General features: G+C 44.9%; 1 protein-coding gene across 1 annotated transcript in view; it reads right to left on the bottom strand.

Moving 5' to 3' along the window:
• Positions 1-3,701: 3,701 nt before the first annotated feature.
• ZNF366 (zinc finger protein 366) overlaps positions 3,702-16,618 on the bottom strand; it is a 58,365-nt gene continuing 45,448 nt past the window's right edge. The window contains 4 exon segments of the mRNA XM_088443695.1: positions 3,702-3,722; positions 3,724-4,130; positions 7,537-7,711; positions 15,011-15,202. Of these exon segments, the coding sequence (XP_088299821.1) occupies positions 3,702-3,722; positions 3,724-4,130; positions 7,537-7,711; positions 15,011-15,202 (795 nt within the window).

Below are 16,618 nucleotides of genomic sequence, written 5' to 3'. Positions count from 1 at the left end.
ACTACCTCAGGTGGGTTGGAACAGCAGAGAAGGCCGGCTCAGGATGCATTGACAGTGACGTCACCAACGCCACTCCCCACCGTGGTAATCCTGGACAGTGCTGGCCACAACAGCATCAGGCTGGGCTCCCCCCACCCAGGTGGCACAGCTGTCAGCCAACCAGCCAAGGCTTTGCTGGTAGTACCACCACTGGCTCATAAGATGCGACCGATCTCATAGAAGAATGTACATACTGACCTAAAAAATAGCTCAGTGTGTACAGAGGGCCTGATTCGGACCCGCTCGCAAGCGCAGGACGCTCGCAATGGGTCGATAGTGCCGAAGTGCGCATGCGCACGACGGAGGGAGCTCCGTCGTGCGCATGTGTGAGACCCGAATAACGACGGCCAAGCCGTCGTTATGGGTCTCGCACCAAAGGGGGCGTGCTGTCGATGGTGAGTGACAGCACGCCCCCTTTGGTGGTTGTGCCGGAGGCATGGCTGCCAGACGGAGGCGTTCCCATGGGAACGCCTACCGTCTGAGTCCGGCCCCACTGACATCAGTAGTGATGTCAGTGGGAGTGTTTTTGGCTCTGATAGAGCCAAAAGCACTCCAGGGCTTGCGGCAGCGAGATCCTACCGCAGGGTCTCGTCTTGACCATCGCGACTATCATCATGGACCCTCGCTATAGCTGTGGGTGGTAACCCACAGCTATGCGAGCGTCCATGAGGCCGCTCCAAGTTTAGGGATGAGGGCCCTGATTCAGAGCGAGCGCTCTGGTCAGAGCGTTCGGCTCTGAATCAGGCCCAGAGTTCACACTGATCAGATAATAACTACGAGGATCGGAGCGTTAATCTGATCTGCAGATATATTTGCACAGTGTGTACCCAGCTTAAGAATTTAAAAATGAAACGAAAAAAAAATAAATTGCCGGTATTGCTTACCTGTGACTACAGATGTTTTCCTAACGAACATTGAAGCGTACTTGCTGATTATGCAGAAAGAGTTCCTTCAAAACGGTGAATCCTTTTTACAGAACACACAATTATCCAGATACTGTACTGTTACAGAACCCTCAATGGAGATTTTTCTTTCATGTGTATAATACATAGGAGCTCATTCAGGCCCGCTCGCTGGCCAAAAGGGGCCGGATATTTAAATTAATCGCTCGCACTGCATTGCGTAAGGACGCCCACTGTGTGTTAGCGAGCAACGGTAAAGTGTGCTCGCAAGTGTCTGAAGACGCCCCCTTGCCTCTCGCAACACACATCATCGCTGGGAAATGTATGATTAATCGGGACCATCGCGAGCCATCGGTGCAGCTCGCAGCCCTTGGGGTTGCCTTTCCCCGCCACAAGCACTGTGATCAGTGCGGGCTGAAATACATGCAGGTGACGTGTACAATGACGCTACTTTGCTAATTATGCACGCCCTTTAAACTGCGTTTTGGGAGACTGACACGCCTGCGTTCGCAACACCACTCCCCTGTTCACAAGCACCTTCCCCTGTTACCACCCAAAAACGGCACTATCTGTCACTCAATGCAGCAACCTGATAGTGACTTACGAGCTACCAAAATCAGATCGCAATGAATGGCTTGCGCATTGCGAATTATACGCATGCGCAGATGGGCGAAAAATGCCCACAGCGAGTGATTGCGCCTTAGCGAGCGGGTCTGAATCAGGTCCATAGAGTGATATCACTTTTCTATTACAACAGCATTATGCTAGGCATATTACGCATTCTAAACAGTTTAGATGAAATAAAAACAAACAGTAGTGGTAACCTCTTGGCGCTCAAATCAGTATATGCTGTAAAATTATAAAAAACATTTTAATTCATAATCCTTGTTAACAAGGATTTCGAGTTAAAATGGTTTTTATAATTTTACATTTTTACCTTTTTTTATGCATTATGATGAATTGTCTATATATTCTTTTATTGATCATTTTTTTTGTCTCTTTTGAGGTATTATACATCGAATATCATGCATATGGAAAACAAAGTGGACGATTTAAAATTTCCAGTGGTAAAGAATTTTAAATATTCTGATATGGACACATGGTAGAAATATCCCCAGCTGCGGCATTCATGTAGGAGCCGGGGGTTATGGAGCGCACACTTCCGGTTACATACAGGGCCATGTGGATAGCGCAAACCGGAAGTTAAGAAGCACGCACTTCAGGACCATGTGGGTGTTACATCTTCCCCGCCGCCGGCATCTTTATGAAAACCGGAAGTCACGAGGCGCGCACTTCCGGCGACATGCGGGACCACGTGGAGGCCAAACAGGAAGTGAACGTCCGCGAACTTCTTGTCTTCAACCCGTGCCCATTTAGTAGGGGTATATCAGGAAGACTACAAGCACTCACATATCCATACTTGACAAAGAGCTCAGGAGAAGCTCGAAACACCTTGGCCGTTCTATGCATGCTGCATCTAACTTTATTGGGACAACCTTTTCCTTTTGGGACTAAGGGTCTCATTCAGACACGCTCGCGAGCGCTGTACGCTCGCAAGCGGGTCGATGGTGCCCAAGTGCGCATGCGCACAACGGAGGGAGCTCCGTCGTGCGCATGCGCGAGACCCAGCGAGCGATGGGGAAGCCGTCGCACTGGGTCTCGCACCAAAGGGGGCGTGCTGTCGATGGTGAGTGACAGCACACCCCCTTTGGGGGCGAGCCGGGGGCGTGGCTGCCAGATGGAGGCGTTCCCATGGGAACGCCTACCGTCTGGGTCCGGCCCCACTGACATCACTAGTGATGTCAGTGATGTCAGTCACTAGTGATGTCAGTGGGAGTGATTTTGGCTCTGATAGAGCCAAAATCACTCCAGGGCTTGCGGCCACGAGACCCTACCACAGGGTCTCGTCGCAAGCCCGATGGTCGCGATGGTCTTGACCATCGCAATCATCATCATGGACGCTCGCATAAGCTGTGGGTGGTAACCCACAGCTATGCGAGCGTCCAAGAGGCCGCTCCAACTTTAGGTAGCCCGGCCCTGATTCAGAGCGAGCGCTCTGGTTAGAGCGTCCAGCTCTGAATCAGGCCCTAAGACTCTTTGGAGCCTATACAGGGTAGTCTGGAGTTACCCTGTATATCAGATCCTGTGGCTCCATCCCCCCAATCGGGTAGGACTCTCATCGATTTGTGCTCAATTTGTGATCTAGCACTTTATTTTGCACACATTTTTTACATGTTTCTGTCTTATTATGCCTCTTTTTATTCTGTCATTATATGTAAATAAAATGATTTTAATCAGCATATACTGAGGCTTATACATTTTATTGTGATTTGAGCGCCAAGAGGTTACCACTACTGTTTGTTTTTACTTTATGTTCTACTTGGGAGTTTGGGAACTCTCTATAGTGGTTGACCTCTCAGTGGTTTCTATCACTACGTATTTTGCGCTCTCAGGGGTTTCTATCACTTTTATACCGTTTAGATTAAATGTCCTGTAAAACATTAGACATATTTAGGTGATTAATATAGGTCTATGCAAATTGATTTTTTCTATGGTTTATTGTTGCAATTAATGAAAGCAGATGGATTGAAATCTAACCGACTACAAGTCTAGGTTGAGCGATAACAATACATGCCAAATTACATAATAGCATTAGATTTCATGTGACATAATATTAGCCTTTATTTACTGGGGTGTGATATTATGCTGTCAACCTCATTTTACATATTTAGGGATGTTGTCTGTGGTATAATAATGATTTCAGTCCTCAGACATCTCATTTTAAGTTTGTGTTTCTGTTCTTGTAATATAAGTAATGAGGAACAGATGGACCAAAACTTCCCCCTTGATCGCTCAGGTTTGTCTCTTCTCCTTCCTCTTTGTGTTGGTGACTTATTCCTTCTCTATCTCTTTCTCTGTGTAGAATATCTTGCTTTTCCTTGATACGTGTCTTCTTCAAACCACTTGGATGCTCCTCTGACTCATAATTAAAGTCTTTCTCATATATTCCCAGAGTGCTGCACCGGTCTTCTTCCTCTTCTTGGGAAGAACTACCCTTAGCGCTCTCACCGTCTGAATGACAAGACGTTTCTTTAACTCTTCTCTTTCTAGATAGGTCAAAAGGTTCTTTCTGCTCTGCACTGCAAAGAACAATCGAGTGGGAAAGATCTGTCCTTGCCCTGCCCAACCCTGGAAAGTGGAAACAGAATGAAAATGTGTTAATGTGCACTATAGCTCTGACTTTTCCTGTGTTATAAACTCATTTTTATGTTACCTCCAATATTTATTCAATAGTGATATAAAGTAAGCTGCCACAACCCTCACAATGCTGCATATCGCTATATAATTTAGGTTTTTTTAAACCTCTAATTTATCTCGATTCATATTATACCTATCCCATATGTATATCATAGCTATTTATCTGTAGTCACACACAGTCTGATCCAGCTGCTTTGCTTGAGATACCAGCAACAAGGATAATATCAAATTTGGGCACACAAGTTTTTAAATTTAGATGAGATCCAGGGGCGTAGCGAGGGTGGTTCCAGTAGAGCACATGCTCCAGATGCCTGCTCCGCCCAGGGGGCAGGACAGGAGATCAGAAAACAGCCAGGGTGCGGGTCATCTTCTGAACCTGACCTGAAGCACATAGAGAGATCAGTAATTCCGGAGAGGGATCAAGGTGTCGGCGGAGCAATGCTTGCGGCTTTGCCCAAACCACACCCCCAGTATGGAGGCACTGATCTCTCTAATCTTTGTGAAAGTGAGGAGGGGACATAGGAGAAGAGTGAGGGGGAAGCACTGTGTATGTGTTTGAAGATCTGTGTGGGGGGGATCTGACTGAGTGGGGAGAGCTGTGCGTGTTTGAGGGGGGCTGAATGAGGGGGGGTCTCAGTAAGTGGGATGAGCTGTGTGTTTGGGGATGTTTTGTGTGAGGAGGGGGGATCTGAGTGGTTGGAGAATCTGTGTTTGAGGGGATAGAGTATTGTGTGAACAGGGAGCAGAGTGAGGGGGCAGAGAGCTGCTTGGGTGGATCTCAGTGAGTGGGAAAAGCTGTGTGTGTGGGGGACTAAGTGAGGGGGGAGCACTCTGTGTGTTTGACGGGAGGAGAGCTGAGTGAGGAAAAAGAGCTGTGCGTGTGAGGGCAGAGATATGATTGAGGGTGGGAGAGCTGTGTGAGGAATTTATATACTGTATGTATTTATATATACATTAATATGGGGCCGAGGTGGTATTTTGCCTAGGGCCCTATAAGGTCTTAATGCGGCTCTGGGACTGAGCAGAAGGGAGGAAGGATGGAGCAACAGGCAATAACAAAGAGGGAGTAGGCAGTTCCCTCCCATTGTCATCCCGGCTTCTCCTCTTTGCCTCCACTGAGCTGGGTCCCACTTCCCACCCTGGTCCTGACGTCAGCCGGCCCGCGTTGCACAGACTGAGAATTAGTCATACAGGAGGAGAGAACATGGAGGCTGTGTCCGTGCTGCTGAGGGGAGGCCTGAACCAGGTGCTGCTACTGAGAGCCCAGGTCACAACACCCATCACTGGGAGGAGCCAGAGCAGTGAGTCTAGTGAGGTCACGCCTGACTGCTCTGATGCCACATGCCTAAAAGGGGTACTACTGTGGTATAAGGTGTATAAGAGGCACTACTGTGGCATAATGTGTATAAGCGACACTACTGTGGCATAACATGAATAAGGGACACTACTGTGTGGCATAATGTGAGTAAAGGGCACTACTGTGTGGCATAATGTGCACTGTGTGCATTACTGTGTAGCATAATGTGAATAAGGGGCACTATTGTGTGATATAACATGAATAATAGGTGGTGTAACATGAAAAAAAAGACACTACTGTGTAGTGTAATGTGATTTGGGGGCATTATTGTGTAGCATGTGAATTTTGGGCACTATGTGCAGTGGGGGCATTATATTATAGTACATATAATGTAACATTGATTATATTAATGTTAGATTACTGTATATTTTATTAGTGGAATTACTTTAGTGAGTTGGAATATATCTATCCCTCTATGCCCCAGTTTGAATCTGCCCCTAATGTTTATTTTTATTTCCCCTGTCACTTTCCTGCTACATGCTGGACACGCCCCCTACCTGCCACACTTGGGGGGGCACACACATGATCCGGGCACCATGGCTAACGGTACACCGCTGATTAAATCTGACAGATCCGCCTTAAAAGCCAAATCCCTCTGGCGGTAATAACTCTGGGGACACCCTAGGTACGCACCGCCCCCCCTCCTCCCGCCACCTAATAGAAATCGTACACCTTCTCAGACACTGAATCCCCACCCACCGTGTGTCATCTTAACAGGCAGAAGGTGGAAGCAGCATTCATTGACCGCAGAGTGGGAGTGCGGTGTTTGGCTATGACTAAATCAATGGATTTATGGGCCTGGCTCAGAGATGTACACTAATGTCACCACAGCTGATCCCATACACAGCTGCTATGCAAAAATATGCAAATGTTCCAGCCGCCGAGGAATGTATTCAGACGCCCACCGGCAGCTTTGCAAATACAAGCATCTATGTACAAATATGCCACATTAGACACAGATCATTTGATTGTTGCAGTCCTGAGTAACCCTTTGATCTGGTAGAATGGCTGTGGGAATTGAGACGCCAGAGCTATATTTCTTGGGTACTGGATCACATACGCAGGCTGCGGCATGCCCACGAAAATGGTTGCAACACACCTGTGTTCTTTGCCGCCACTCTACGTTATCTCCCCCAAACTCTCCCTGATGGTCAAGTACACCGCGAGAAAATACTCGCTATGAGCGACTATGGAAATGCACCTTGATACATGCGCAGTGCAACTCAGACGCGTGCGCAGTGTGACTTATATGCAGGCGCAGTTTGCCGATTATCGCTCAGCTGTGATAACATCAGCACAGCGTAGAACTCTGATTCAGGCCCTTAGCATTCATTCAGTGAGAATAACAAGCCACATGTAGGGTCATTGTTATAGTATTTCTGACAGCCATGCTCTCTAACTATTAGTATGCACCAAGAATAGTACTTCCAGGTGTATCCTGTGCTTAGTGGGTATAGTTAGTTCATTAGTGTATAATACACAATTTTTCCAAGTAAAGAATTGTGATGCCACATCCAAAGCTGCATGAAGAACAGTGTCCATAGGAGAGCACAGACCACAATTTCTCAGTGTCTTTTTTTTTTGTTAAATGAACCCCAGAGTTATACTCACTGTGGTCTTAGACAGGATGTAGTCAGCATCCCGGCGGTCGGGTTGCTGGTGGTGAGAATCCCGGCTCCAGAGGTCCCGACCGATGACATCCCGATGGTAAGTATTATGCTTGGTGTTAGAGTTAGGGTAGGGATTAGGGTTAGGCACTAGGCAGGGGATTATTGTTAGGCTGTGGGAAAGGTGGGTTAGGGGGAGGTTAGGGTACTTACCTGCAGGCATCTGGATTCTAACTGTCGGGATGCCACTGTCAGTATTCTGACCACCAGCTTCCGGACTGCCGGGATCCCGTACCAGACCCTCTTAGACCATTAAGTTGAGATCAATGAGCCAGCATATAAACACAAGATGATAATTGCTATGTATTTTTACCTCGAGAGTGGTATCTTCTTTCAGTAACACCATGTTTAACCTTCATATGCCGGGTAAGGTTTCCCTTTAGTGTAAATTTGCTGGGGCAGTACAGACACTTGAAGGGTTTGCTGTCTGAATGGAGGTGCATGTGGCCCATTAAATTGTGCATTCGATTAAACGCCTTCCCACACAGCTGTAAGACATTACAGGAATAAATATAAGTACTACAAAAATTAGACTAATATTCACATTCAAATCTATATTAATAAAAATGACCAGCCCATATGTCAGAGTAGAAACAGCGACTAGAGGAGTCCCTGTATCTGATCACATGACAGTAGAAGTGGTGGCTAGAGGAGTCCCTGTATCTGATCACATGACAGTAGAAGCGGTGGCTAGAGGAGTCCCTGTATCTGATCACAAGACAGTAGAAGCGGTGACTAGAGGAGTCCCTGTATCTGATCACATGATAGTAGAAGCGGTGGCTAGAGGAGTCCCTGTATCTGATCACATGACAGTAGAAGCAGTGGCTAGAGGAGTCCCTGTATCTGATCACATGATAGTAGAAGCGGTGACTAGAGGAGTCCCTGTATCTGATCACATGACAGTAGAAGCGGTGACTAGAGGAGTCCCTGTATCTGATCACATGACAGTAGAAGCGGTGACTAGAGGAGTCCCTGTATCTGATCACATGACAGTAGAAGCGGTGACTAGAGGAGTCCCTGTATCTGATCACATGACAGTAGAAGCGGTGACTAGAGGAGTCCCTGTATCTGATCACATGACAGTAGAAGCAGTGGCTAGAGGGGTCCCTGTATCTGATCACATGACAGTAGAAGCAGTGGCTAGAGGAGTCCCTGTATCTGATCACATGATAGTAGAAGCAGTGGCTAGAGGAGTCCCTGTATCTGATCACATGACAGTAGAAGTGGTGACTAGAGGAGTCCCTGTATCTGATCACATGACAGTAGAAGCGGTGGCTAGAGGAGTCCCTGTATCTGATCACATGACAGTAGAAGCGGTGACGAGAGGAGTCCCTGTATCTGATCACATGACAATAGAAGCGGTGACTAGAGGAGTCCCTGTATCTGATCACATGACAGTAGAAGCGGTGACTAGAGGAGTCCCTGTATCTGATCACATGACAGTAGAAGCGGTGGCTAGAGGAGTCCCTGTATCTGATCACATGACAGTAGAAGCAGTGACTAGAGGAGTCCCTGTATCTGATCACATGACAGTAGAAGCGGTGACGAGAAAATTCACTATGGAGCCTATTCATCATCCGATGATGAAGTATTCACCTCGCTGTGGGGGATACTTAACACCGGAGCAATTCATCATTGCTTTGGTGTGGGGACAGCTGCTCCGAAAAACAGCTATCCCTGCGATTACAGATACAGAAGTAGCAGCGTTACTTCCCTAGGGAGTCAGTGAGGTGGCGGAGGAGGGATCCACTTGGATCCCTCTTCACATCCCTGGAACACCTTCCCTTAGGAAGGAACGGGGCTACAAGAACATGGTGTTTGTTCTCGCAGGCAAACTCCGAAAACGTTGTTTTCAGAGTTTTGCGAATATCAGGTGATCCTATCGGACCTCTGATGATGAATGTCCCTGTAACCTACATATGCGGAAACTAGCGTTTCTGCATGGTTAACAGGCCATTTAAGTAATGATGAATAGGCCCCTATATCTGATTGTCTAGGATTGCAGAGTGGTGGTGATGAGTTCTCTACAATACCACTGGGAGCTGCATAATAGTGTCTGGGATAATAATGTGTGTGTTTTCTTGCACAACTACCTGTATGGTTTTGTACTAAATAAGTTGGAAACATTATTTTATTTGGGTGACGAGCAGGAGCGTATCTATAATGGGTGCAGGGTGTGTGGTGTGGGCCCCTAGGCCCAGGGGGGCCCTCACTGCACACCCTGTACCCATATAGTTTTTATACTTACCTGTCCATTGTCTCCGCTCTGCAGCGCCGGGACGGGAAATCACTGGGAACATGGCAGCAGCTATTTTCCCGGAGACTCACGCATGCGCAGTACTGCTGTCCAGGGGAATATGGCATGGGCGCCATTTTCCCAGAGATCCGTGCATGCGCAGTACATTCTGACACTAAGCAAGAATCTACTCTACTGCATCCGCCGTGGTACCGCTAGAGAGAGGAGGGGGCCCGCACTGAGTCTGCACATGGGCCCCCTCCTCTTTTAAACCGCCCCTGGTGATGGGATATAGTTTATTATCATTGGTGTATCACACTTGTATGAAACAGAAGACCTTGGACATTATGGGGCGGATTCAGCTGGCCGCACTAGGACTGTGTGCACAGAACTAGATGTGGATATTCGCCTGTATGCAGAGTTACGCGCATCTATACGGCCGCACCGCTCTTTTGCGTATGCTTGTGGTAGTGATTGTGATCATTATCAGTGCACACGTACACCAGCCCTATACCTGGTGCAGGAGATCCATCTGAAATCAGACGGAGCTCTGCTTATGCACCACTCCATGTACCCCGCATTTCAACGCCTTCAGAACATTAACTACTTGGGAATTCCCAGTTGCACCCAGTTACATCCATTCACCTGCAAGTGACGCTGCAACTGAGGTGCGCACAATTCTGAATTACTCGGCTCCAGAGCATGCGCAGTGCTAAAGATTGCAAAATCCGTTAACAGACTTATTTTCATTAACCCTGCATCAGCCCCTATGCCCTTTGCCAAGTCTTTAAGGAAAAAAAAATAATTTAAATTGGCTACGATAAATAATTTTAACATATACCGTTAATCCAAGTAAATCAAGGTACAGAATTGACAAATAAGGAATCCAAGTTAAATACGACTACCAAAAAATATAGATCTGTATTTGGACCAGGGGCAAAGCTCTGTGTAACATCCAATGGAAAAGAAACCAGTGACAAGAATCACAAAGCTGCCAGGAATGTTATATAATTAATAATAATAATAATAGCCAGTATACACCTAGTACTAGTACAAAGTGTTTCTTTTTGTTTTTCACATTCAGTCTGAGTACTAAGCAACGCAAACCTGCAGCCTGCAGAGAGATACAAAGACTTCTGCTGTGCTGTCTTCCCCTATAAGAAGGGTGTCATTTCCTTATGAGAGGCAGAGAGAGAAAATCAGAATGAGAATGACTAGAAACTGTCCAAAAGGAGCGTGAGAAAACAGGAAGACTTGACAAGTACAAGAGAAAGCAAAATGAAATCTATTTGCAAGCTATTCCCAAAGGGGCATGTCAGCCATTGTTATGAAGGCATTTCAGTTAGTTATATCCTTCCTTCTCTTGAGGAGGAGCTGTACGCCAGAATGCCGCTATCTGGTCATTGCCTTAATCCCTGCTGTACATGGGCCAAATAAAAAAAAAAAATGAAGTTACCAAGATCCCTTTGAGTTCTTTGCCATGTTGGCAGGGGGTGCGTCAAAGACAAAACACAGTTCATTTGTTCTCTCTCCATCATTGAAGATGAAAGCAGCCCGCACAGAGTCGGACAGATTAAGCGTTAACATATCACCAGAGGAGTAATGTGGGAGCCAGGGCTTGTTTATGTCCTTTTTCTGTTTCCTTACAATCATTAATATTCCCAACACACCTCAGGGAACAGTAGGGGGCGGTGGTTTACGGCACATATCTACTTATGAGAAGTAACCAATATAAACATATGCTAAATATCATAATCGTGACTCTTATTGAGTACTTGACCCAGAACATGTAATTCATACATATATACGGTCATATTTCTGAAAGTAATTTTGTGCAAAATCCCCCCGAAAGCAGACATTTGCTGCGGATACTGGACACCAGATATATTTGCTGTGGTTCCTTCATTTCCGATTGCAAAAGCAGCCTCCATAGGCTGGGAGCTGATAAATTGTCCCTGATAGGTAATGCCATCATCAGATAGTGTTAGCCCATAGTGGGCTATGGGCTACTGTACTTCGGATCCCTCCCTGCTGCCCTGTACTGATGCATGTTCAGCCCGATAGCTAGGCATGCGGATACGGCTCGCTGGCTCCATACCTGGAAGTAAGGTGATAACTGTAGCTAGCGCATTGCTTCCAACTCTTTGCCAGGACAGGCTCTTATTGGTGCCTGTGTCTCAGCAAGACAGGATTGCTGAATCCAAGGGAAAATGATTTCCAAATGTAGTCAATATCTTCTCATCACAACTGTATTAAAAATGGAGATTGTGATATATAGCCCTATAGGCTGTGTGTGCGTGTCTGAGTGGTTACACAAGCTATGAGACCATACTCTAAGGGGCAGATTCAATTACCTGCTGTGTTTACCGCGTGAGTAAAGCTTCGGGTTATTTAGCATTTTTACCACGTGGTGAACATGTGGGTAATGCCCAGTAATCCATAGTTTCCGTGTTAAACTGCAGAGGGAGCATTTACCACAGATTATTTCCTTGCAGCTCCTGAGGCTGCAAGAAAATTTTTGCGTTAAGTGTACCCTCTGAGGCTTAATGTAAGGCAGGGGTGGGGAACCTTTTTTCTGCCGAAGGCCATTTTGATATATATATAACATTATTTGTGGGCCTGGTGCAGGCCATGCCCCCTCCGTGTGATGTCACATGGGGGCGGGCCACAATTGCGAGTGATTACAGCAATGCCTGGAGCATCCTGAGTATGCTTCGGGGAGCTGTAAGGGCAGTGGTGTGACCGTCTAAAGTATCCTAAGGATGCTCCAGGTGGCACTACTGCATAGATTCTGGCCTCAGGGTGCCATTATAGGCACAGAAAAAAGAAGATTCCCTCCAGCACACTGCAGCAATATTAGCAAAAATACTTGAATCCTACATGATAATAGAATTCAGAGGTATTGGTTGCATACATTCGCAAATATATGATTAAGCGCCGGGCCAGCGTCAAGACTCCTCTATACCGGTGTCCCTAACAATAAGGGGTTCACGTCCGAGATGCAGAGCAGCCCAAAAGAACCCAGCCAAGGACCACTCCCAAAGCATCACACGAAAAGGGAAGAAAGGTGATAGAGAAGTGTAAAGTATAGATGTGTTAAGATAATCAATAAGTGTTAATATAATGCCCTTTACAAGCACCTGTGCTATATCATTAAGCTGATGTGAGCGACCACCATACTTGCTTTTTGAAGGTTCTGAGAGGCATGAAAGGAGCCAGCATTGGGAGGATATGCTGGTCTGTATAGTGCCATTTGGAGGTTTTTGGGGTACCTCCTAGGTGAGTCAGCTCTCAGTTTATACATGTGCTGTTATCATGCAGTACATTAATTGTAATTATATGACCCAGAGTGGGTGCTACTATTTTGTAGCAATAATTATTTTGGGGTGAGCGTTTGGGTGTGGGGCCCCCGGAGTGGCTCTGGCTGGGCCTTTTTCAGGGCATCACCACTTAATTCACATAGATATATTTTCATCACCTTTCCATTTGTTTGTTTATTATTTATGTCATTTTAATTCTTTATTATTATATTAACACTTATTGATTATCTTGACACATCTATACTTTACACTTCACTATCACTTTTCTTCCATTTTTTGTGTGATGCCCTGGGAGTGGTCCTTGGCTGGGTTCTTTTGGCTGCTCTGCGCCTCGGACGTGAACCCCTTAATGTTAGGGACGCCGGTATAGAGGAGCCTTGACCCTGGCCCGGCACTTAATCATATATTTGCAAATGTATGCAACCAATATCTCTGAATTTCTATTATCATGTAGGATTCAAGTATTTTTGCTAATATTGCTGCAGTGTGCTGGAGGGAATCTTCTTTTTTCTGTGGTTCAGTATAAACCCCGCCCTTTACAAGCACCTGAGCAATATCATTAAGCTGATGTGAGCGAACACCATACTTACTTTTTGCCATTATAGGCACCCTGCTATCTAGATGAGGCTAGCAGAAAAAAGCTCAGAGGGCCAGAACAAATGATTCCGGGGGTCTTATACGGCCCCTGGGCCTGAGGTTCCCCATCCCTAATGTAAGGGGATGTGGCTTTTAATTGAATTGCTCAAGGCGGAGCAATTTGCAGCGGAAAAACCCACATATCGAATTGGATCTGCCCCTAAATGTAACAATATCTAATTTATCAAACCATTAGCACAGCCCCTCCTGTGCCCACAGCTGCATCATAGGTTCCAGTTGCAGTGTTAAGGCACCCCTACTGTACATCAGTAATCAGAAAACGACAATTGAACATTTAAAGTTTTATTGCCCGATTTTAGGATTTCCCAATCTAGCAATCTGCGCCCATACATTACAGATCTTTTTCAGTGATTTGCAGATTATTTTCAGCAAATACAGATCTGCCAATCTTGAAAGGCTCCATCATTTTACTAGTAACGGTCTGTGAAATCCAACATGTTGGACAAAATGATTTATCAATTCCAATCACTTTTTGGTTGAAATCTGCAATCTGTGAAGCCCATACATTGCAGATTTTTTTACATAAATCGTAGGATTGCCACAATCGATTGCTGATGTATGGGGGCTTTACGTTTCGGTGTGCATTGTATCAGTACGAAATAATGTCATTTATTAATCCCTGCATCTGGCTCACTGAGAGATTTGCAATTGCTACAGGATTCTCACATCACACCTCATTAGTGCCAACACCTACATTCATCATGTTTAAGGTATCTGTTCTCATCACTGGGCAATGTATTAGTACTGAGGACTCCTTTGCTACGGTTAATCTGCTGCTAAACTTTGGCCTCATAGACAGTACAGCTATCACCAACCCTTAACATCGTCTTGTGACCTCAGCTACTTCCAATTCGGATTTTGGGTTTTGTTCCCGATTACCCTTCCATTTCCAGTCCCACACCTCCACTAGCCTGTTCGGCTAATCTTCTGCATAGCTCCTGGGTCAAACAGGACATAGTTTCCAGATAATTTATTATATACCTGTGCTTGAGTCCTACTCCTGTAACAAGAAACATTTTATATTGCTCAGGCCAACATAGATCACTCTCAGGTAGGACTTGCTCTATCAAACCAGGATTCCAATTCTATTGCAGTGGGCCAATCATGATTTAAAGGTATTATTCTGCGACTTGCACCTTGAACCAGATTAGGGGAGGTTAAGAGGGGTCTACATACAACAGGTGTGCTTGTAATGCTTATGTTTTCTTTGCAGTGTCATTGTAGGGAAAGTGCGGGTTTTTAGAAGTGGAGATGTTGCCCATACAAAACTAATCAGATTCTACTTAACATTTATCTAGCACCTTATAAAAGATAATAGCTATAATCTGATTGGTTGCTATGGGCAACATCTCCACTTCTAAAAACCTGCACTTTAGTAAACATACACCCAGACTCTGGAAACTAGGAGTGTCCCTATGGTGGCTGCTATAAGGGGATGGGCATGGGAAACCAAGTTGTCTAAAGCAGACAAGCATTTTAAGGTACAAAATATAAAAAAATTAATAAAAGAGCAAAGTGCTAAGTGATCACTAAAGTACTGTAACTTAAAGTTTAATGTTAAGAAGTTTTCTCACCTTGCACTTGAAAGGTTTAATGTCAGAATGGACGATCATGTGTGCCTTGAGAGTCTGTTTCTGAACAAAGCTTTTGAAGCACAGATGACACTGGTAGGCTCGGATGTTTGTGTGGATCAGGATGTGCCTCTTCATGTTGGCCAAAAGAGTGAATTCTCTACCACAAATCCTACACTTGTGTTCCTTCACACCCTTAATGCATAAGTAACAGAAAGAAGATGTTTTACATGTACATTTCTATATACAAGCACACATGAGATTCATTGATATTATTCAGATTCTAATTAAAATCATTAATATCTTCAGATTTCTCCTATAATATGATTATTATGTTCAACTCAATATGTTCAACCCAAATGGGGACACGGCATGAGTACAGAGTTGGGAGTTACACAATTCCCATGCTATGATGTCTTGTATCTATTTTTTAGTAAATTCACTTATTTCTAAAATTCTGGCATCTCACAATGGAAGGCCTTGGGCGGTTTTAGGTGTATGTGGCTGAATGCAGGATGGACATACTCATGTTCCTCATATTGCACACACATATTTAAAAATTGGATTCTGCTTTGCAAGAGGGCCATTGGGTGAGGGCCTCTGACGCACTTTTCCATAGAAAAACTATCACTCTATACAGGTGATCTGCAAAATGTGAAACTTTTAATTAACAGAGTTGTAATATTCCATTACATGGCTCTATATAAATGTGGGAAAGGAGGAGAAGAATGCTTGGCCATTCTCCACATGCTACCATTACGCTCTTCTGGTGCATAGGTACCAAAGCCTCGTCTGGGCTATAAGTTGTGGAAAGTTCAAATGGTTCTTCATAGAACATTTTCTGAGCACTGCGCATGATTAGAAGTTAGAGTGGCAAACAAGGACTTCCTTATTTTTGGTCCTCATGTATCCACCTCTGCAATGGAGGTAGTTACAACACTGGTAATAAATACCTGATGCCTCCTTACTTTCATGACATAAATTGGAACCGCAATCCCACAAAAAGGATGTACAGAATCCTGGTATGTACTGTGAGATACAAACTGTGCCCTTCCATTAATGTCTCAAGTAAAGTACAAGATAAAGCTACAATTATGCATACAGTAGGTACCTCTAGGCATAATACTACCCCTCATAAAAACCTAACAGAGGATATTTTATGCCAAGGCAACATTCATTCCTTGCAACCATCTTTGCATACCTTATTGTTTTATTTTTATTTTTTTAGGCATATGGCCATCCAGTTGTTAATGATCTATAGGCCAAGAATGTTCATACAATAGTTTTAATGGAATATATAGCCACCTCCTAAACTAAGTCTAATAGAGGATGCTGGAAATTGAAGCTCAACAACAGCGGGGAGCCAAACATTGGCTAGACCCGAACCCTTCTGCTTCCAAAGCTGCCAAGGAAATTGAGCATACATAAAAACCTTATTGTACAGCAGTAGATGTGGTATTCCAGGGTTTACTCTAAACTATATTATAAATAGTGTATTCAAAAATAAACATTTTATTTGGACACACCTGATATTATTACCCATTTACAAGCTATGGGAGAGGTGTAAAGTGATGGTATCCTACACATTTATATGTTACATATTTTCCTTAT

Source organism: Taudactylus pleione, unplaced genomic scaffold (assembly GCF_031769625.1).
Source record: "Taudactylus pleione unplaced genomic scaffold, aTauple2 ptg000333l, whole genome shotgun sequence".
In the NCBI taxonomy this organism is placed as follows: Eukaryota; Metazoa; Chordata; class Amphibia; order Anura; family Myobatrachidae; genus Taudactylus; species Taudactylus pleione.
This window is presented reverse-complemented; position numbering and strand designations above follow the sequence as displayed.